Source organism: Hemicordylus capensis, chromosome 2 (assembly GCF_027244095.1).
Source record: "Hemicordylus capensis ecotype Gifberg chromosome 2, rHemCap1.1.pri, whole genome shotgun sequence".
NCBI classification, from domain to species: Eukaryota; Metazoa; Chordata; class Lepidosauria; order Squamata; family Cordylidae; genus Hemicordylus; species Hemicordylus capensis.
In genome coordinates this window covers 3714867-3732322 of record NC_069658.1, presented here as the reverse complement: position 1 = coordinate 3732322, position 17456 = coordinate 3714867, and the positions used below count along the sequence as shown (strand labels likewise).

Genomic DNA, 17456 nt, shown 5'->3' with positions numbered 1-17456 from the left:
CCTGCAATCAAGCTCTGTACCAGAGGACTGGAAAGCAGCAAATGTAACACTGATTTTCAAAAAGGGATCCGGTGGTGATCTGGGAAATTACAGGCTGGTTAGCTTAACATCAGTTCCAGGCAAATTGATGGAAAGCATCCTCAAGGATAAAATTGTAAAGCACAAAGAAGAACAGGCCCTGCTGGGAGAGAACCAGCATGGCTTATGCAAAGGGAAATCTTGCTTAACAAACCTTTTGGAGTTCTTTGGGAGTGTCAACAAGTGTGTGGATAAGGGTGATCCAGTTGACATAGTATATCTGGACTTCCAAAAAGCTTTCAACGAAGTTCCTTCAAAGACTCTTGAGAAAACTTAGCAGTTATGGGATAAGGGGAGAAGTACATGTGTGGATTGCTAACTGGTTGAAAGACAGGAAACAGAGGGTAGGGATAAATGGAGAGTTTTCACAATGGAGGGAAGTAAGAAGTGGGGTCCCCCAGGGATCTCTACTGGGACCGGTGCTTTTTAATGTATTCATAAATGATCTAGAAGTAGGGCTAAGCAGCGAGGTGGCCAAATTTGCAAATGATACCAAACTCTTTCGGGTAGTGAAATCCAAAACAGATTGTGAGGAGCTCCAAAAGGATCTCTCCAACTGGGGGAGTGGGCGACAAAATGGCAAATGTGCTTCAATGTTAGCAAGTGTAAAGTGATGCACATTGGGACGAAAAACCCCAACTTCAAGTATAACTTGATGTGATCTGAGCTGTCGGTGACTGATCAAGAGAGGGATCTTGGGGTCGTGGTGGACAGCTCGTTGAAAGTGTCGACTCAATGTGTGGCAGCTGTGAAAAAGGCCAATCTCATGCTAGGGATCATTAGGAAGGGGATTGCAAATAAAACTGCTAATATTATAATGCCCTTATACAAAACTATGGTGCGGCTATGCCTAGTGTACTGCATAAAATTCCCGTCACTACATCTAAAAAAGGACATTGTAGAAATGGAAAAGGTGCAGAAGAGGGCAACCAAGATGATCAGGGGCCGAGAGCACCTTTCTTATGAGGCAAGGCTACAACACCTGGGGCTACTGAGTTTAGAAAAAAGGCGACTGCGGGGAGACATGATAGAGATCAATAAAATCATGCATGGAGTGGAGAAAGGGGATAAAGAGAAATTCTTCTCCCCCTCACATAACACTAGACCCAGGGGTCATCCGATGAAATTGATTGCTGGGAAATTTAGGACCTGCAAATGGAAGTATTTTTTCACACAATGCACAATGCATAGAGAGCCAGCGTGGTGTAGTGGTTAGAGTGCTGGACTAGGACCAGGGAGACCTGAGTTCAAATCCCCATTCAGCCATAAAACTAGCTGAATGACTCTGGACCAGTCACTTCTCTCTCAGCCTAACCTACTTCACAGGGTTGTTGTGAAAGATGAACTCAAGTATGTAGTACACCACTCTGGGCTCCTTGGAGGAAGAGCGGGATATAAATGTAAAAGTAATAATAATAATAAATAATAATAATAAACTTGTGGAATTCTCTGCCACAAGATGTGGTGACAGACAACAACCTGGATGGCTTTAAGAGGTGGTTTGGATCACTTCATGGAGAAGAGGTCTATCAACGGCTACTAGTTGGAGGGCTACAGGTAAGATGCCTCTGAGTCCCAGTTGCAGGGGAGTAAAAGCAGGAGAGAGGGCATGCCCTCAACTCCTGCTGTAGGCTTCCAGTGGCATCTGGTGGGCCACTGTGTGAGGCAGGATGCTGGACTGGATGGGCCTTGGGCCCGATCCAGCAATGCTGTTCTTATGTTTTTAGGTGAGATGAGAAGGGAAGAGACAAGATGGAACCAAATACCTCAAGATGATTCTGCCACCACCATATCTAACAGAGGAACAGCTATGCCAGGCTCATGGAGCTGGACAGATGTGTTAGGAACCTAGTGCAGGACTCTCCCCGTGCAACCATTTCATTCACTGGAACCAGCCCTGCCTGGTAAAGTCCACCTTGAAGGCACGCCAATAGCAATATAAGAGACAACTGCTGCTTGGCTGTGCCAACCTGATCACTATTGTGTGTAACTGCCACTAATCTTTGGGGGGGGGGACCACTATTGGGGACACTAGAAAAAAGAGCCGAGTTTGCACTTTTTTGAATGAGCTGGTAGAAAGTAAGTCTTGAGCTGCAGCCACTGTTCCCTCTAAGGCATGTGCATGTGCTCACACATTGTTACAATTGGTACAGAATGTGGCAGCCAGATTGGTCTCTGGGACAACATGAAGGGACCATATAACACCACTTTTGAAAGAACTGCACTGGCTGCTGATATGTTTCCAGGTGAAATGCAAAGTGCTGTTTATCACCTATAAAGCCCTTAAGGGCTTGGGTCCAGGCTATTTAAGAGAATGCCTCCTTTGTCATGGACCCTGCCGCCTGTTACAATCTTCTGGAGAGATCAGGTTACGGTTGCCACCAGCTCCTCTGATGGCGACCCAGGACCGGGCTTTCTCTGTAGCTGCTCCAGGGCTTTGGAACATGCTTCCTGCTGAAATAAGAGCATCTCCTTCTCTTTGTGTTTTCAGGAAGACCCTCAAGACTCTCCTGTTCACACAAGCTTTTAATTAGAATTTTAACAATTTTAATTTGTTTTAATAACTGTTTTATAATACTGTGTTTCATGTGAAAATCGACACTTTCAATGAGCTGTCCTCCATGACCTCAAGATCCTTCTCTTGATCAGTCACTGACAGCTCAGATCCCATCAAGTTATACTTGAAGTTGGGGGTTTTCGTCCCAATGTGCATCACTTTACACTTGCCAACGCTGAAGTGCATTTGCCATTTTGTCGCCCACTCCCCCAGTTTGGAGAGATCCTTTTGGAGCTCTTCACAATCTGTTTTAGGTTTCACTACCCAAAACAAGTATTGTGTTTCAAATTCCATGAAACTGATTGCCAGGAAATCTAGGACCAACAAACAGAAGTACTTTTTCACACAACACATAATCCACTTGTGGAATTCTGTGCCACAAGATGTGGTAACAGCCAACAAACTGGATGGCTTTAAGAGGGGTTTGGATAACTTTATGGAGGAGAGGTCTATCATCGGCTACTAGTCGGAAGGGTAAAAGCAAGCTCCAGCCTCAAAGGCAGGATGCCTCTGAATACCAGTTGCAGGGGAGTAACAGCAGGAGAGAAGGCATGCCCTGCCTGTGGCTTCCAGTGGCATCTGGTGGGCCACTGTACAAAACAGGATGCTGGACTAGATGGGCCGTGGGCCTGATCCAGCAGGGCAATTCTTATATATTTTAATGTGTTGGTTTTTTTAATATCTTAAATTTTGTACATCGCCTAGAGATGCACATATCAGGTGGTATAAAAATATGATAAATAAATACCTGAGCAGCACATCTGCTCCCAAGGATTTTTGCCCACCCAACAGTGTTCCCTCTAAGGTGTGCATGCACTCACATGTTTTTTGATGTCTGCTCAGTAAATTTTAGATCCCGCTCAGGTTGAATCAGGAAGACCCCACTCTGAATGCATGTGTGTGCACACTGCCTTGATACTGCTGCTCAGAACAAAACTCATTACACACACAGATGAAAAAAATTAGAGAGAACCACCCAACAAGTTTTTCAGGGGGGCCTTTGCTCCATGTGCCAATGTTGAAAGAGGCTAAATTGCCGTGCATATGGCACAAGGCCTTCTCTGTTGTTGTCCGGAGGCTCTGGAATGCTCTCACAGTGAATGTCCGGTCCTTGGCTGCTTTTAAAAAACAACTAAAGACCTTTTTATTTGTTCAGGTTTTTACCCCATAGGGGCTGCCAGGTTTCTCAGTTCTCCTGCATCTGTTTGTCTTTTTTTATGGTGATTGTTTTTTGGTGTGTGATAGTTTTTACTGTTTAATTGATTTTAAGGTTTTAAATGTGATTTCTATGGTGTTTTATTTTAATTTTTGTAAGCTGCCTTGGGATAAAAATGAATAATAAATAGAGACAGGGAATAATGGATAATAATGGAATAATGGGACTAGAGACGGGGCCTTTTCGGTTGTGGCCCCTCGGCTTTGGAACGCCCTCCCTGAAGAGCTTCACCATTCTCCCTTCCTCAGTGTTTTAAAAAAAATCTAAACACACACCTTTTTAAGGAGGCTTTTTAATATCATTATTATTTTGTTATATCTGGTAGATTCTTTAGCTTTTTATAATTTTCAGTTTTAATTTGAACCTAATAATTGTTTTTAATTTTATTTTATTTTTTTTTAAAAAAAATTAATTTTCTTACTTATATCTGTGTTTATCTTATTGTTGTAAGCCACCCCGAGCAGTATTGCACTGGAGGGGCGGGGTATAAATATTTTAAATAAATAAATAATAAATAAAATAAATAAAGTATGTTCCAATCCACAAAGAATGATTGAATGAAATAAATTTTGGCTAATTTCAGACTGTCAGATCTGTGGGGGGCTTTTTGCTTCCTCTCCATTTTGATTTGCATAAAGACTTCTTTGCACGCCAGATGCTCCTCCAAGATTCAAGGCTGGTGCCTCCATTACTACGCATACCATCCAACATGTCACACAAACAAAAAAATATGGATATGCCTGTGAATGTGTAGGTGCCATAACTAAGGGACCTCTGGGGCATGGCCTCCCTACCCTCTCTTGTGGGGAGCTTCTCCTCTTCCCACTCCTCCCCTCCAGTGAAGGGTGCTTCTCCTTTTCCCTCTTCATTTGCCCCACCAACCCAGTAGGTTTCTCCACCAGAGAGAAGATGTTTCTAACAACCAGTTCTCATCCCAAGGATGACTGCCCAAGCCCACACCCAGTATTATGCATTGCTGAAGACTGGATCATCGGAAGCTGCCATATACTGAGTCAGACCATTGGTCTATCTAGCTCAGCACTGTCTTCACAAACTGGCAGCGGCCTTTCTCCAAGGCTGCAGGCACCTTGCTATATCCACCTGCTATATGCTGTGCACTGCACCCGCATCCCTAGCTGCTCACACGAAAGGACTGAACAAGGTATCCCCAAGAGACAAAATTAGGGGCAGCGATTTGCCAAGGAAAGTGCCCAGGAAATACAGACTGTCCCTTGTGAACAGAGGCAGTGGGGAGGGACCTAGGCATTGCAGCAGGGGTGGCTAGCCAACTTGAGCCCTCCACCTGTTGCTGTACTACAATTCCCATCATCCACCGCTGCAATAAGTTGCAGCTGGGGGTTATGGAAGCGGCAGTCCAACAACAGGTGGTGGAGAGAGCCTGTATTTATTTATTTATTTGCATTTCATATCCCGCTCTTCCTCCAAGAGCGGTGTACTACATCCTTCAGTTTCTCCTCCCAACAACCCTGTGAAGTAGGTTAGGCTGAGAGAGAAGTGACTGGCCCAGAGTCACCCAGCAAGTCTCATGGCTGAATGGGGATTCGAACTCAGGTCTCCCCGGTCCTAGTCCAGCACTCTAGCCACTACACCACACCCCACTCATTAAATTGGTTTTAAAATGCGGGTCCTTCTTATTTCTTTTTATGTGGGGCCTTAATGTATTTAAATTTTATTTCTTTTCTTTTTAATGGCGGTGAGGGGGGAGCCACCATGACCACAGAGCCGAGGCTGGGCCAGGCAGGGACCCACCTGCTCAATCCCGTTGTCGCCCCGTGCTTTCTCGTCCCTCGTCTCTCTCTCTCTCTGGCTGCTGCTTCCCAGACGAGCCCGGGGCGCTGCTCCCCTCACCGCAAGCCCGGCGTTCCCGACCGAAGCAGGCTCCCGAGACAACACTAGGCCCCGTCCCCATGGCAACCCCACCAAGCCTGGGTTCGAACGCTCGCGCTCATCTGTCGCGCCTCCCCGCGCTCCCGCAGCTGCCCAATGGGAGGCCGAGTAGGAGCCCCAAGTGCCCAATCGGAGAGGCGGGAAGGAGGCGACCAGAAGGCGGGAACATACTATGTTCAACACAGACGTCCTCCTTCCGCATTTCAACACCACTGGGTAGCGGCGGGGAGGAGGAATCTTTCCTGCTGCCAGTTAGGAAACGCTTCCTTCAAGGGGGGAGAGGGAGACTTCTCCTATCCCATTGGTCTATAGTCTGTCGGTCAGAATGTGCGCTCTAATCAAATTTCCATGTCTATGCACCGTCTCCCCCACGACTTTCCCCGCCCTGATTGGATGCTTTCCCCGGGTGACGTTGCCACGCGACCACGGGGCGGGACCTCTCGTCCCGAGCGGCCGACTCTGATTGGATATAGAGATGGCTAGTTCGGGCAATGCTCTGGATTAGCAGGCCATCAGACCAATTGGGAGGATGCATGGCGCATCGGCTCCTCGCTCGCGGGGCTTTCTTGCTTTTGCCTTGGGCTGCCTAGTCGAGAGGAACGTCACGTGCTGATGCTGCGCCTTGCACCGGCGAGGGGCCTCAGGTCATTCTAGGAGCGCAGCGCAGCGCAGCGCAGGCCTTGCCATCTTTACTGCTGAGGAAGCCAGTTGATGTCAGCAGGAAGCCCCTGCAAAGTAGGTTTGCTGAGTTCTGTGGCCTTTCTGTGTATTTGTATTTTTAAATAAAATAACTGACTGACAACCAGGGGAAGTTATGAGCAACCATGGCTAACTTGCCCCGTTAATTTTAATGGGACTACTCGTGAGTAACAGCCAGGCTATCATTGCACGTTCAATCAGGGCTTCAAAGTGAAGCCCTGTGAGCTAGTAGTAGGTGTGTATAGCATGGCAGCTTTAAATAAGTGGACTCTCCCCTTGTGCATGCAACTGCTTGCTTAGTGTTGTATGCAGGACAAACGAATAGTAAGATCCACAAAGTCCCTCAATTCAAGCAGTCTTCACAGAACATTATTATTATTATTATTATTTTACTTTTATATCCCGCTCTTCCTCCAAGGAGCCCAAAGCGGTGTACTACATACTTGAGTTTCTCTTTCACAACAACCCTGTGAAGTAGGTTAGGCTGAGAGAGAAGTGACTGGCCCAGAGTCACCCAGCTAGTTTTATGGCTGAATGGGGATTTGAACTCGGGTCTTCCCGGTCCTAGTCCAGCACTCTAACCACTACACCACGCTGGCTACATAGTAAGAGCTGAGCAAGCTATCCTCCTACCGCTCTCTGCCCTTCTTAAATACTGACTCCTTTCAGCTGCTTTCTACTTTCAAACCCCTTAAAGGCACAGTGTATCTCATACTGCGCAGGAGATGTCCATGGTCAACCCTCCTGTATTCTACCAAAGACAACCACAGGGTTCTGTGGTCGCCAGGAGTCAACACTGACTCGGCACTTTACCTATACATTCTTAAAATCCCATTTTACACTTGGGCAGTGGATGTGTCCTTGGTCACCAGTGAGCTCCTGGCTGCATGCTCTCAGGGAACAAGTTTGTTCCATTAAAGCCTAGGTGGCTGGCCTGAAGAAGCTCAAGTGAGGCAGAGGAATAGGTGGACAAGGCCTTCAGAGACATGATAGGAAAGTTCCATTCCCAAATGTCTCATGGAGATCGAGGGTCCAAATGGATCGAGGAGAGGAGGACGTCTTTCCATGGAAGAGAGAAATGCTCCTTTAGAAAGGATGGTGAAGCTGTCTTCTCTTGCACAGAGGATACTCCTCTAGGAATGCGGGGCTCCTAGTAGTGGGTGGTTTGATAATTCGGAACATAGTATTTGATGGCTGTGTAGACCACGTAGTGACTCGCCTGCCTGGTGCAAAGGCCGTGGATGTTGCATGGCATCCAGATAGGCTGGTGGAGAGTGCTGGAGTGCAGAAGGGCAGATATGCCACTGTAGCATTCTCAGAAATGCTACTTGTTCCATGCACAAGGCCAGCTAGACAGGGGTAGCTGAGGGGTCTCTGTGCATGGATGAGGTGGTGGTGCTGGGAGGTAGGGTTTAGATTTGTTAGGCACCGGGAACGTTTTGGGACAAGCCAATCCTGTACAGATGGGACAGGCTCCGCTTGAACCAGAATGGAACCAGACTGCTGACACTTAACATAAAAAAGGTCACAGAACAGCTTTTAAACGGATCCCTGGGAGAAATCAACAGGAGCTGGGCAGCATTTGGTCTGGGAAACATCATCCTTAAGGGATGAGGGTGTAAATGTTACAGATCATCTAGAAAAGGGCAATTAGGAATGAACAGATGGGAGATTAAGACAGCCGGTGTGTGCTTTAATTGCACACACCAACAACATCTGGAAAGGGACACCAGAGATAGGGGTTCATGTGTCAATTCCAGATGCTTCCGAACCAGGATGGGGAAGTTGGAGTGCTTGGTTGCACATAAACATAGCTATAGTGGCCATTACAGAAACCTGGCGGGATGGTGAGAACCAGTGGGACACTGTTATTCCTAGATACAAGCTCTGTAGAAAGGGGGTGGACTTGTCTAATTTGTAAAGACTTGTATCAAAGTCCCTACTGTGGGTGCTGTGGCCCTGCAGAAGTGACATTGGAGGCCCAGCCTCTTTAGTGGTGGCACTGATATAATTGTAGAGCAGCACCCTGTTTGTGGAATGCTCTCCCTAGAAAATGTTCAGCTGGCACTGATTCTTCTTGCTTTGGGGCACTAGGTCAAGGCCATTTTATTCTCCAGGCTTTTTAGTGGGTAGTTCTAAAACTCTGCTTTTATTCTTTGGTTTTGTAGTTCTGTTTTATTGTAGTTTTAGTGCTCTTTTGTGCCTTTTCTTAAATGCTGTGTTTATCTGCTATGTTTGTTGTTATTTGGATCTGATTTAAATGGTTATAAACTGCTTTATAAGCCGCTTTGAAAGCCGTGGCTGAAAGGCAGCCTAAACATCTTTTAAAATTGATTAATTACCATTGTCACTCAGGAGGCTGACTTGCACAAGCTTCATTGTTGTGAACGGGAGTGCTGTCCTACTCGTGTGCATCTCCTACTAATTTTAGTGGAGCTTGCACAGGAGAATGTTTCAGGGAGTTGTGCATGTAAAGGATCGGGCCTCTCTGTTCCCCCACCCTATCACCCTTGAGTATCTCTTTGTCTCCGGGTAAGGATGCCTGTCCTCACCTCAAAGGTTGCAGTTGCTAACACTTCTCACTTCTGTTTGTTCTGAGTAGAAGGATCATGACCTTAAGAGCCTGTGGCTTGATTATCTTCAGGAAATTGCACGAGGTGTCTGCTGCTGCTGTCGGGGACAACATTGAATATCTTCTGCTGCAAACATCCTACGGGACTCATCACTGGACCCCTCCAAAAGGTGCATCATCCCATCCTGATTCAAGGGAGTCACCTCGATTTTAATTCTGTCAGTCATTCAGATATACTTTCAGTAGTGATATCTTTGATCCGAACCCCGATCAAAGAATTTAGTTTAATAACCTTTCTTTTAATCTAACCTCTGAGCAGTTGGAAGCTTCATAGCATCTCTCTAGTTCCCATACCCTACTGTAACTAACCCTAAGTATGTCTAACTGGGTGGAAGGGCATATTCTTCCTCTCTGTTTACTCTGCCTTCACTTCCATGCCCTTCCTCTGTTTTCCCTGTCTTGAATTATAAACTGTAGGCCTCTTGGGACAGGGACCTCATCTCTTTAACATTGTGAAGCACAGTGTATACAGATGGTACTATTTAATAAATAATTATAACCTTTCAGCAACTGAAGCAATGACAACAGAGGCCTCATTTCAATAAACTGAATTCAGAGCTCCTACAGCCAAAAGCCACATAGGCTTAATGCTTTGGGGGAGGGTGCTGTAGCTCAGTGGAAGAGCATCAGCTTTGCATGCAGAGGGTCCCAGGTTCAACCCCTGGCGGCAGCATCTCCAGGTAGTCCTGGGAAAGAACTGTGTCTGAGACTCTGGAAAGATGCAAGGTTGCCTGACTGGAAATAAATGGGCTGGGAGTTAAATGGCAATGTTTCTCTGGAGCTCTATGCAATCGTTGCTTAAATTAAAGCTTTGTTTGCCTATGGCCATAATAGGTTCCCTAAAACATCCAAAGTCATGCTATAATTAGCTTCCATTTTTGGATAATTATGGATTGGAATGGGGTGTGTGTGTGTGTGTGTGTGTGTGTGTGTGTGTGTAGTTGATTTACACTGCATAAACAATAGTAAGTTTTGTTGAGTTCTTACAGATACATACAGCTGTTTCTGTCTTAATCAGATTTTTAAATTTTATTCTTGCACACTGCTGCCACCTGTGCCTTGAAGCAGGGATCCTCAACGTTGGGCCCCCAGATGTTAGTGGACTTCAACTCCCATAATCCCAAGCCCCAGTGGCCTTTGGTTGGGGATTATGGGAGTTGAAGTCCAATAACATCTGGGGGCCCAATGTTGAGGATCCCTGCGGAAGGATAATATTGGGTGTGTCCAGAAGATGCCCCCCCCGCCCCGCCTGTTGCAAACTTAGTGTTTCAGGAGGAGTGTGACCAGATTTATCTCACTGCTCAGATCATCAGTCTTAATTACCTCGAGCACTTCCGTCTTATGGGTTAAATTTGTTTGGATGGGGGCAATGTGCTGTCTGTGGGGCCTTGAAGATAGTTCAGATGTTTCACCTGGTCCAGAATGTTGCCACAAGGGTGCTCATGGGTAAAGTAAAGGTAAAGTGTGCCGTCAGGTCGATTTTGACTCCTGGCGCCCACAGAGCCCTGTGGTTTTCTTTTGGTAGAATATGGGAGGGGTTTACCATTACCTCCTCCCACGCAATATGAAATGATGTCTTTCAACTTCTTCCTATATAGCTGCTGCCCTGTATAGTACCAGTGGAGATTCAAACCGGAAACTTTCTGCTTGTTAGTCAAGCATTTCCCCGCTGCGCCACTTAAGGTGACTCATGGGCACCAGACTCCTCTTATTACACCCATCCTGCAGAAGCTTCACTGGTTGCCAGTATGTTTTCAGGCTAAATTCTAAGTGCTGTTTCTTACCCTACATGGCATGGGGTCACAGAACCTGTCAGAACTAATTCGACCGATGCAACCAATCTGCTAAGACCTTCCTTTTATCATCTCAGGCTCTGCTTGTGGTCCCGCCATTGACTGAGAAACCTCATTCAGATGTTTAATTAATTAGTTAGTATACTGCCTGACTCCAAAAGCTCTAGGCACAAAAATAAACACAATAAAGACAAAATAAAACAAACTGTTAAAACAGTAATTTAAAACAACTTAAAGCATTCAAAAATTACTAAAAGCTATTCATTCATTCATTCACATTTCTAGCCTGCCTTATACCCAAAGGTCTCAGAGCAGGTTGCAATAAAACCAATATAAAACATAATTAAAATTCAGCATCATAAAATAAAAAAATACAGTGCCTGAGAGGGGAAGAACCCCTGCATCTCTAGTCAAAGGCCAGGGTAAAGAGGTGCATCTTCACCACTCTCCTGAATGTACACAGTGTCGGAGCTTGGTGCACCTTAAAAAGGGAGGGCATTCCACAACCTAGGGGCCACCACAGAGAAAGCCCTCTCATTAAGGATGATGTACCTAATGTTATCCATAATGTTATCCCTCTTGCACCTCAGATGTTTGCGTGTCCGCCATCTTGAGCCAGGGTGGATGACATAATCACAAACTGCCCCATTGAGGTGTCCCTATGTGTCACTCACTACAACTGGACCCAATCTGGTTCATATTGGTTCAAGTTGTTGGGGGACACACACACAAGCACACAAACACACGGATGGACAAACACACATGGAATGCTGGGTGATCTCTTAAGCCTACTGGAAAGTAGGCTAAAAATCCAAAAGCCACAGGAGGGTGATCTCTTTAGGGCCAACTCGAATAAATAATAATAACTAAACATGTCACAAAGTTGTGAGCAAGCTTTCTGGCGCTCTAGAACTCTTCTTCAGGCTGGATATTAAGCTAAACAGCAAGTGTGGGGAGAAGAAGGCAGGCATGATGTGGAAGCCACCAATGCTGCTGTTTGTAACCATCTTAAGGTGACGTACAAGAGGTATTAGGTAGATTTAATTGGGTAGGCTCCTGTTAGTACAAACAGATTTCATGTTGCTCCCAGAGCTGCTAGGATCCCAGAGCTGCTAGAAAGAAGAATGACTGTTGCCCCAAATGTTTGAAAATATAACTCCTACCAGTTACTTTGCTCTGTCCTCAGCACTAAGTAGCGCACACTGGTCCCCTGTGAGGCAGAGAGGAGGAACATGGTAGTCTTAATATTGGTAAAGCTGAAGATTTAATATTGGGTGATGCAGTTGGTAAAGAGTCAGTTGAAACCAAATTGGTTAGTATTACCTAGCAGTTGCCACCTTAAGTGGCGCAGCAGGGAAATGCTTGACTAACAAGCAGAAGGTTGCTGGTTCGAATCCCCGCTGGGACTATATCGGGCAGCAGCAATATAGGAAGACGCTGAAAGGCATCATCTCCTACTGCATGGGAGGAGGCAATGGTAAACCTCTCCTGCATTCTACCAAAAGAAAACCACAGGGCTCTGTGGGTGCCAGGAGTCTAAATCGACTTGGCGGCACACTTTTACCTTTACCTAGCAGTTGGAGGGCACATACCCGCCCAAGAGACAAGTTCCATCTTCAGCAGGTAGAAGATCACCTTCCTAGAATGCTGTTCCTTGAAGACTAAATTCATCAATTCTTGGGATATGGCACTTGGAGTCACTGTACAACAGATCAGCACTCTTGGTCCAGCTGTTGCATTCAGCTGTATGTTTCTGAACAAGTAACATCATTATTTTCAGGGCCTGTGCTTTTCTTGGACCTCCATGTGATTTGCTATGTTTATGTTCCTGTCCAGAATATATTCATGAGAAAGCAAAGTCTGGCTTTTCTCAGGAAAAGCTGAAAGCCAGCTTGAGAACTGGTTATATTTGTACCTGATTTATAATTGGATCTTTGTAGTGGAAATAGTGACATCGCTGGTTGGGGGCTGTACATGGTCACTCATAAGTTCGGTCTACCCAGATATATGTACATGTGTCTGTCTGTCTCTCTCTGTCTCACTCTCTCCTCCCCCCACCCTCAGTCCACCCTCTTAGGGAATGTGTAGAAAGCATTAGTTTTTCCTTAATTTTTTCCCCCCGTGATACTCTTGTGTCGTTGGTAACTGTTTATAAACCCCAGTTGATGCTTAAGCCTAACATACCTTAGAGAACATCTCCTCCCTTGTCTGACCTCTTGAGGTTCCACAAGGACGCTCTCTTAGAGATACTGTTGGGTGACTGCAGTGGCACAAAATGAGACATTCTCAGTGGCTGTGATTCATCATTCTCAGTGATTGTGACGTTGAGGGCAGTTCCCTGTCCACTTTATTCCTGTACTGTGTTTACCATATTTTAAAATTGTAGGTGGCTGATTGGACCTGTAGAAGAAAAATCTACAACCCAAATCTATAACCCAAAGCTTTATTAGCGCCAACCAGAAAGAAACAAAGTAGCATTCTTTGCTAACTGGGCAAAGAGGCACCTTTTTAACATGGTGATTCTCTTTTAGCAGCGGGAGAGTAACTGACCCTATCCACCCCCAGCACAGCATTCCTCCAGTGGCTGTTGCTGCTGTCTGTCTAGTGTTTCTTTTTAGATTGTGAGCCCTTTGGGGACAGGGATCCATCTTATCTATTATTTATCCTTGTAAAACGCTTTGGAGACCTTTGTTGAAAATAATAATAATAATAATAATAATAATAATAATTCAGCCTATATTCTGCGACGATATCTATTCTATATCTATCAACGATATCTATTCTATATTCAGCCTATATTCTGCGACGATATCTATAACAACAACATTGACAATAAAATTCAGCCATCCTAGGTCCTTGGGAAGGACTCGATGTCTGGATAAAACAAACCAGTCAATAACACCTGTCTGACTGTGTAAACAAGAAATAATAATTCGATTTCTATACCACCCTTCCAAAAATGGCTCGGGGCGGTTTACACAGAGAAATAACAAACAAATAAGATGGATCCCTGTCCCCAAAGGGCTCACATTCAAAAAAGAAACATAAGATAGACACTAGCAACAGCCACTGGAAGTACTGTGCTGGGGGTGGATTGGGCCAATTACTCTCCCCCTGCTAAATAAAGAGAATCACCATGGTAAAAGGTGCCTCTTTGCCCAGTTAGCAGGGGTATATAAATGTTCAGCAGGCTTTTGAGACCTACAGGACTCTTCATTAGGCTAGATGGTAAGGGAGGAAAGGGGTGTGTTTTAGGGCACCAATACTCTGCAGTTTGTAAAATCTGAAGATGAAGCTTAGGGGTTTGTTCACAGACTTGGATCAGCCTCTGAAAAGAATGAGACAGTTTCAGTACGTACACACACACAGTGTCCAATCTCAGAAAAAAAGGCAGAGAAACAAGAAAGGCTTTATATTCTCAAAGGAAGAGACTCACGGTAGGTGTTACACTCTGCTGATAGTCCATGGAAGCTGAATAGTGTGTTTCCCTTAGTGTTGAAAGGTATTGGCTTCCATGGACTTTCAGCCGAGTGCAACACCTACAATGCGTCTCTTCCTTTGAGAACATAACGCCTTCCCTGTTCCTCTGCTTTTTTCTGATCTCCCTCTTGGAAGGAACTGCTGAGCTTCAGGTTAATGTTGAAGATGCCTGAGTAAATGTTGAGGTTTTATATTTCCAAAAGATGGTCAGTATGCCTCTTGCTGAGAAGCAGTAATAGGAGGCTGGTGTTCTCTTCTGCTTGTGGGCCACTGTGGGAAACAGGATGCTGAGCTAGAAAGGCCTTGGGCCTGATCCAGCAGGGCTCACTTTAAGTTCTTATCCAAATCTGCATGCAAGAAACTTGACTACTGCAATGCGCTCTATGTGGGGCTGCCTTTGTACATAGTCCAGAAACTGCTGTTGGTCCAGAATGCAGCAGCCAGGTTGGCCTCTGGGTCATCTAGGAGAGGCCATATTACTCCTCTGTTGAAACACTGGCTGCCGATAGGTTTCTTTGCAAAATATAAGGTGTTGGTTATTACTTATAAAGCCCTAAACATCTTAGGCCCTGGGTATTTAAGAGAATGCCTTCTTTGCTATGAACCACACCGCCTGTTGAGATCATCAGGAGAGGTTCATCTGTAGTTGCCACCGGCTCGTCTGCTGACTACTCGGGAACAGGACTTCTCCGTTGCTGCCCCAAGGCTTTGGAACGTGCTCCCTGCTGAAATAAGAGCCTCCCCATCTCTGGTAACTTTTAAAAAGGCAGTCAAGATGCATTTGTTCACCCAGGCTTTTAATTAGATATTATTTTAATTGTGTTTTTAATAGTTTTAATGTTTAAATTTTAGTTGTTGAAATGTTTTAATCTTCTTTTTATCGGTTGTTTTTATTGTTTTGTTGTAAACCGCCCAGAGACTTGCGTTTTGGGTGGTATACAAATGTGTTAAATAAATAAATAAAATGAAATTTTTTTAAAAGCCCTTCAAAACTCAATCTTTAGATTTTATAAGCTGTAGACTGTTGGGGCTCCTACAACATGTCCCTCTCTCCCCCCCCCATAATTTTGCTTACCATCTAGCCCAGTGGGGCTCCCAATTTGGGTCCCCAGATGATGTTGGACTAGAACTTCCATCCTCCCCAGCCACAGTGGGGCGTTCTAGTCCAACATCACCTGGGGACCCAAACTGTGTTCCCTCCAAGGCATGCACATGTGCGCATGCTCACACATTTTTAAATGTCTGCTCAGTTCATTTTCGATTCTGCTTAGGTTGAATCGGGAAGACCCCACTCTGAATGCACATGTGCTGCCTTGATCCTGCTGCTCAGAACAAAACTCATTCTGCAAACAATTGAAAAAACTTAGAGAGAACACTAGACCCAAGCTGGGAACCCCTCTGGGCTGGCCTAATGAAAAGTTCTCCTGGGCTCAAAAGCTTGCTGTTTGATAACGCGTTTCTTCTTGGTTAACCCAAATAAGATCATTATGCTACTTAAATTGTAGCACCTTTTAGGTGCTTTTATAAATAATAAATACTAATGATGAAACTATCCCCCAACACTGTAAAACTGGAAACCCTTTTCTAACAAAGCCCAAGCCTGGCACTGTCAGACCTGCCTGTTGAGTCTTCTGGGCTTAGGGTGAAGTCCAGAAAAGGGGGTGGAGTGCGGGGGGGCGGGGGCGGGAGTGAGTTGATTTAGATGGTATTTTCTTTTGCTGATGTCGTTCTGTTCTGCTTTGCTACCGGTCTCAAGCCTCTAGGGAGGGCAGGCTATTCATCTAAATCAGTGCTTTGTCCCTCCAGGTGTTTTGGACTATCTCTCCCATCGTCCCCACCCACAGTGGCCAATGGTCAGTGATGATGGGAGTTGTAGTCCAGCATCTTCAGGAGGGCCGAAGTTGCACAACCCTCATTGAAGGCGCCATTAAATGCAGCCATCTCTTGAGTGAAGCATAGTACAGTATAATCTTTTCGCCATTTCTGTGCCAATGTGCAAAGTACTTCAGGCAAAACACCCTGCCTGCTTCTCTGAAACCTGCACTTTCTCTTCCTCTCTTAGGCCATGTGGACCCAGGGGAAGATGACCTGCAGACAGCCCTCCGGGAGACCCAGGAGGAAGCTGGGCTGGATGCTAGTCAGTTCACCATCCTTGAAGGGTTTAAGAAGGAACTGAACTACACCGTGAAAGGCAAACCCAAAACGGTCATTTACTGGCTGGCTAAAATGAAAGACAACAGCGCAGAGATCAGACTCTCGTCAGAGCACCAGGCCTTTCGCTGGCTGGCCCTCAATGAGGCCTGCAAGCTTGCGGGATACAAGGACATGCAGACTACCTTTAGAGAGGCACAGCAGTTTCTCTGCTCCCAAGCGTGAGAGAGTGCAGGAGTGTTTTAGGGGTGATTTTTGCATGCCAATTCTATAAGAATAAAATCAGAAAATTGGTAAATGCAAGTATCTTCCTACAAATGCACTGTAATTACGTCAAGCAGCTTCAAGCTCTGATGCTTTTGTTTTGGTGAGTTTTTAGAGGTGGGCTTTAAGCTTGAGCTGGAGAGATCTGGAAAAGTTGTAGCCTTAGGAAGGACATACCTCATTCCATTGGCCAAGCCTTTTAAGTTAGGTATGAATAACTGGCAATCCATGGTCGAGAAGAAGAACCAAGGGGCCAGCATCCTGCTTCCCACAGTGTCTGCCTCGATTCCTCTGGCAAGCCCGTAAGGAAGGCATTAAGGCAGTGGCTGTCTCCTGCCATTGCTCCCCAGGAACTGGTACCCGGTGGGGTCTCCTCCTGCCTCTTAGCACAGACTTAACGAAATGCTTGTGCAGCAAACAAAGCTGTACACCTGCAAGAAAATCGTATAGCTACACAAAACCCCAGAGTTGTGCTCTTGTGCAAATTATCCCTGTGATGCAAACAAATGGAGGAAGAGGTTTCCCAGCAGGAGGTGTCACACAGGTTGTGGGCCTTGTTGCACAAGCACAAGGATGTTTGTGCTAGCACGACACTCGTCTGGAATGCAAGCTCCCAAGCTTGCACAACTGCCTAATGCAACATCCCTGCAGTTGTGAAACATGTTTGCACAAGTGCTT

General features: G+C 45.6%; 2 protein-coding genes across 11 annotated transcripts in view; one reads left to right on the top strand and one right to left on the bottom strand.

Annotated features, from left to right (window-relative positions):
- KIF24 (kinesin family member 24) overlaps positions 1-6135 on the bottom strand; it is a 57701-nt gene extending 51566 nt beyond the window's left edge. For 9 of the 10 annotated variants that reach the window (XM_053299773.1, XM_053299777.1, XM_053299774.1 and 6 more), the window contains exon 1: positions 5622-6135. The gene's annotated coding sequence lies outside the window, so the exon portion shown is untranslated. The remainder of the gene's footprint in view (positions 1-5621) is intronic. The other variant, XM_053299781.1, reaches the window with a different exon arrangement.
- A 111-nt stretch (positions 6136-6246) lies between these two features.
- On the top strand, positions 6247-16812 carry NUDT2 (nudix hydrolase 2). The gene is made up of 3 exons (XM_053299790.1): positions 6247-6494; positions 9061-9200; positions 16426-16812. The coding sequence occupies exons 2-3, from the start codon at positions 9068-9070 to the stop codon at positions 16737-16739; spliced, it is 447 nt and encodes a 148-aa protein (XP_053155765.1). The 5' UTR covers positions 6247-6494; positions 9061-9067; the 3' UTR covers positions 16740-16812.
- Positions 16813-17456: the final 644 nt, after the last annotated feature.

What these genes read in the sequence shown, in the direction of transcription:
- NUDT2 (XM_053299790.1), top strand. Translation starts at nt 9,068, where the DNA reads ATGACCTTAAGAGCCTGTGGCTTGATTATCTTCAGGAAATTGCACGAG. An exon ending in TCACTGGACCCCTCCAAAAG is followed by an intron (nt 9,201 to 16,425) that starts GTGCATCATCCC and finishes TTCCTCTCTTAG; the next exon opens with GCCATGTGGACCCAGGGGAA.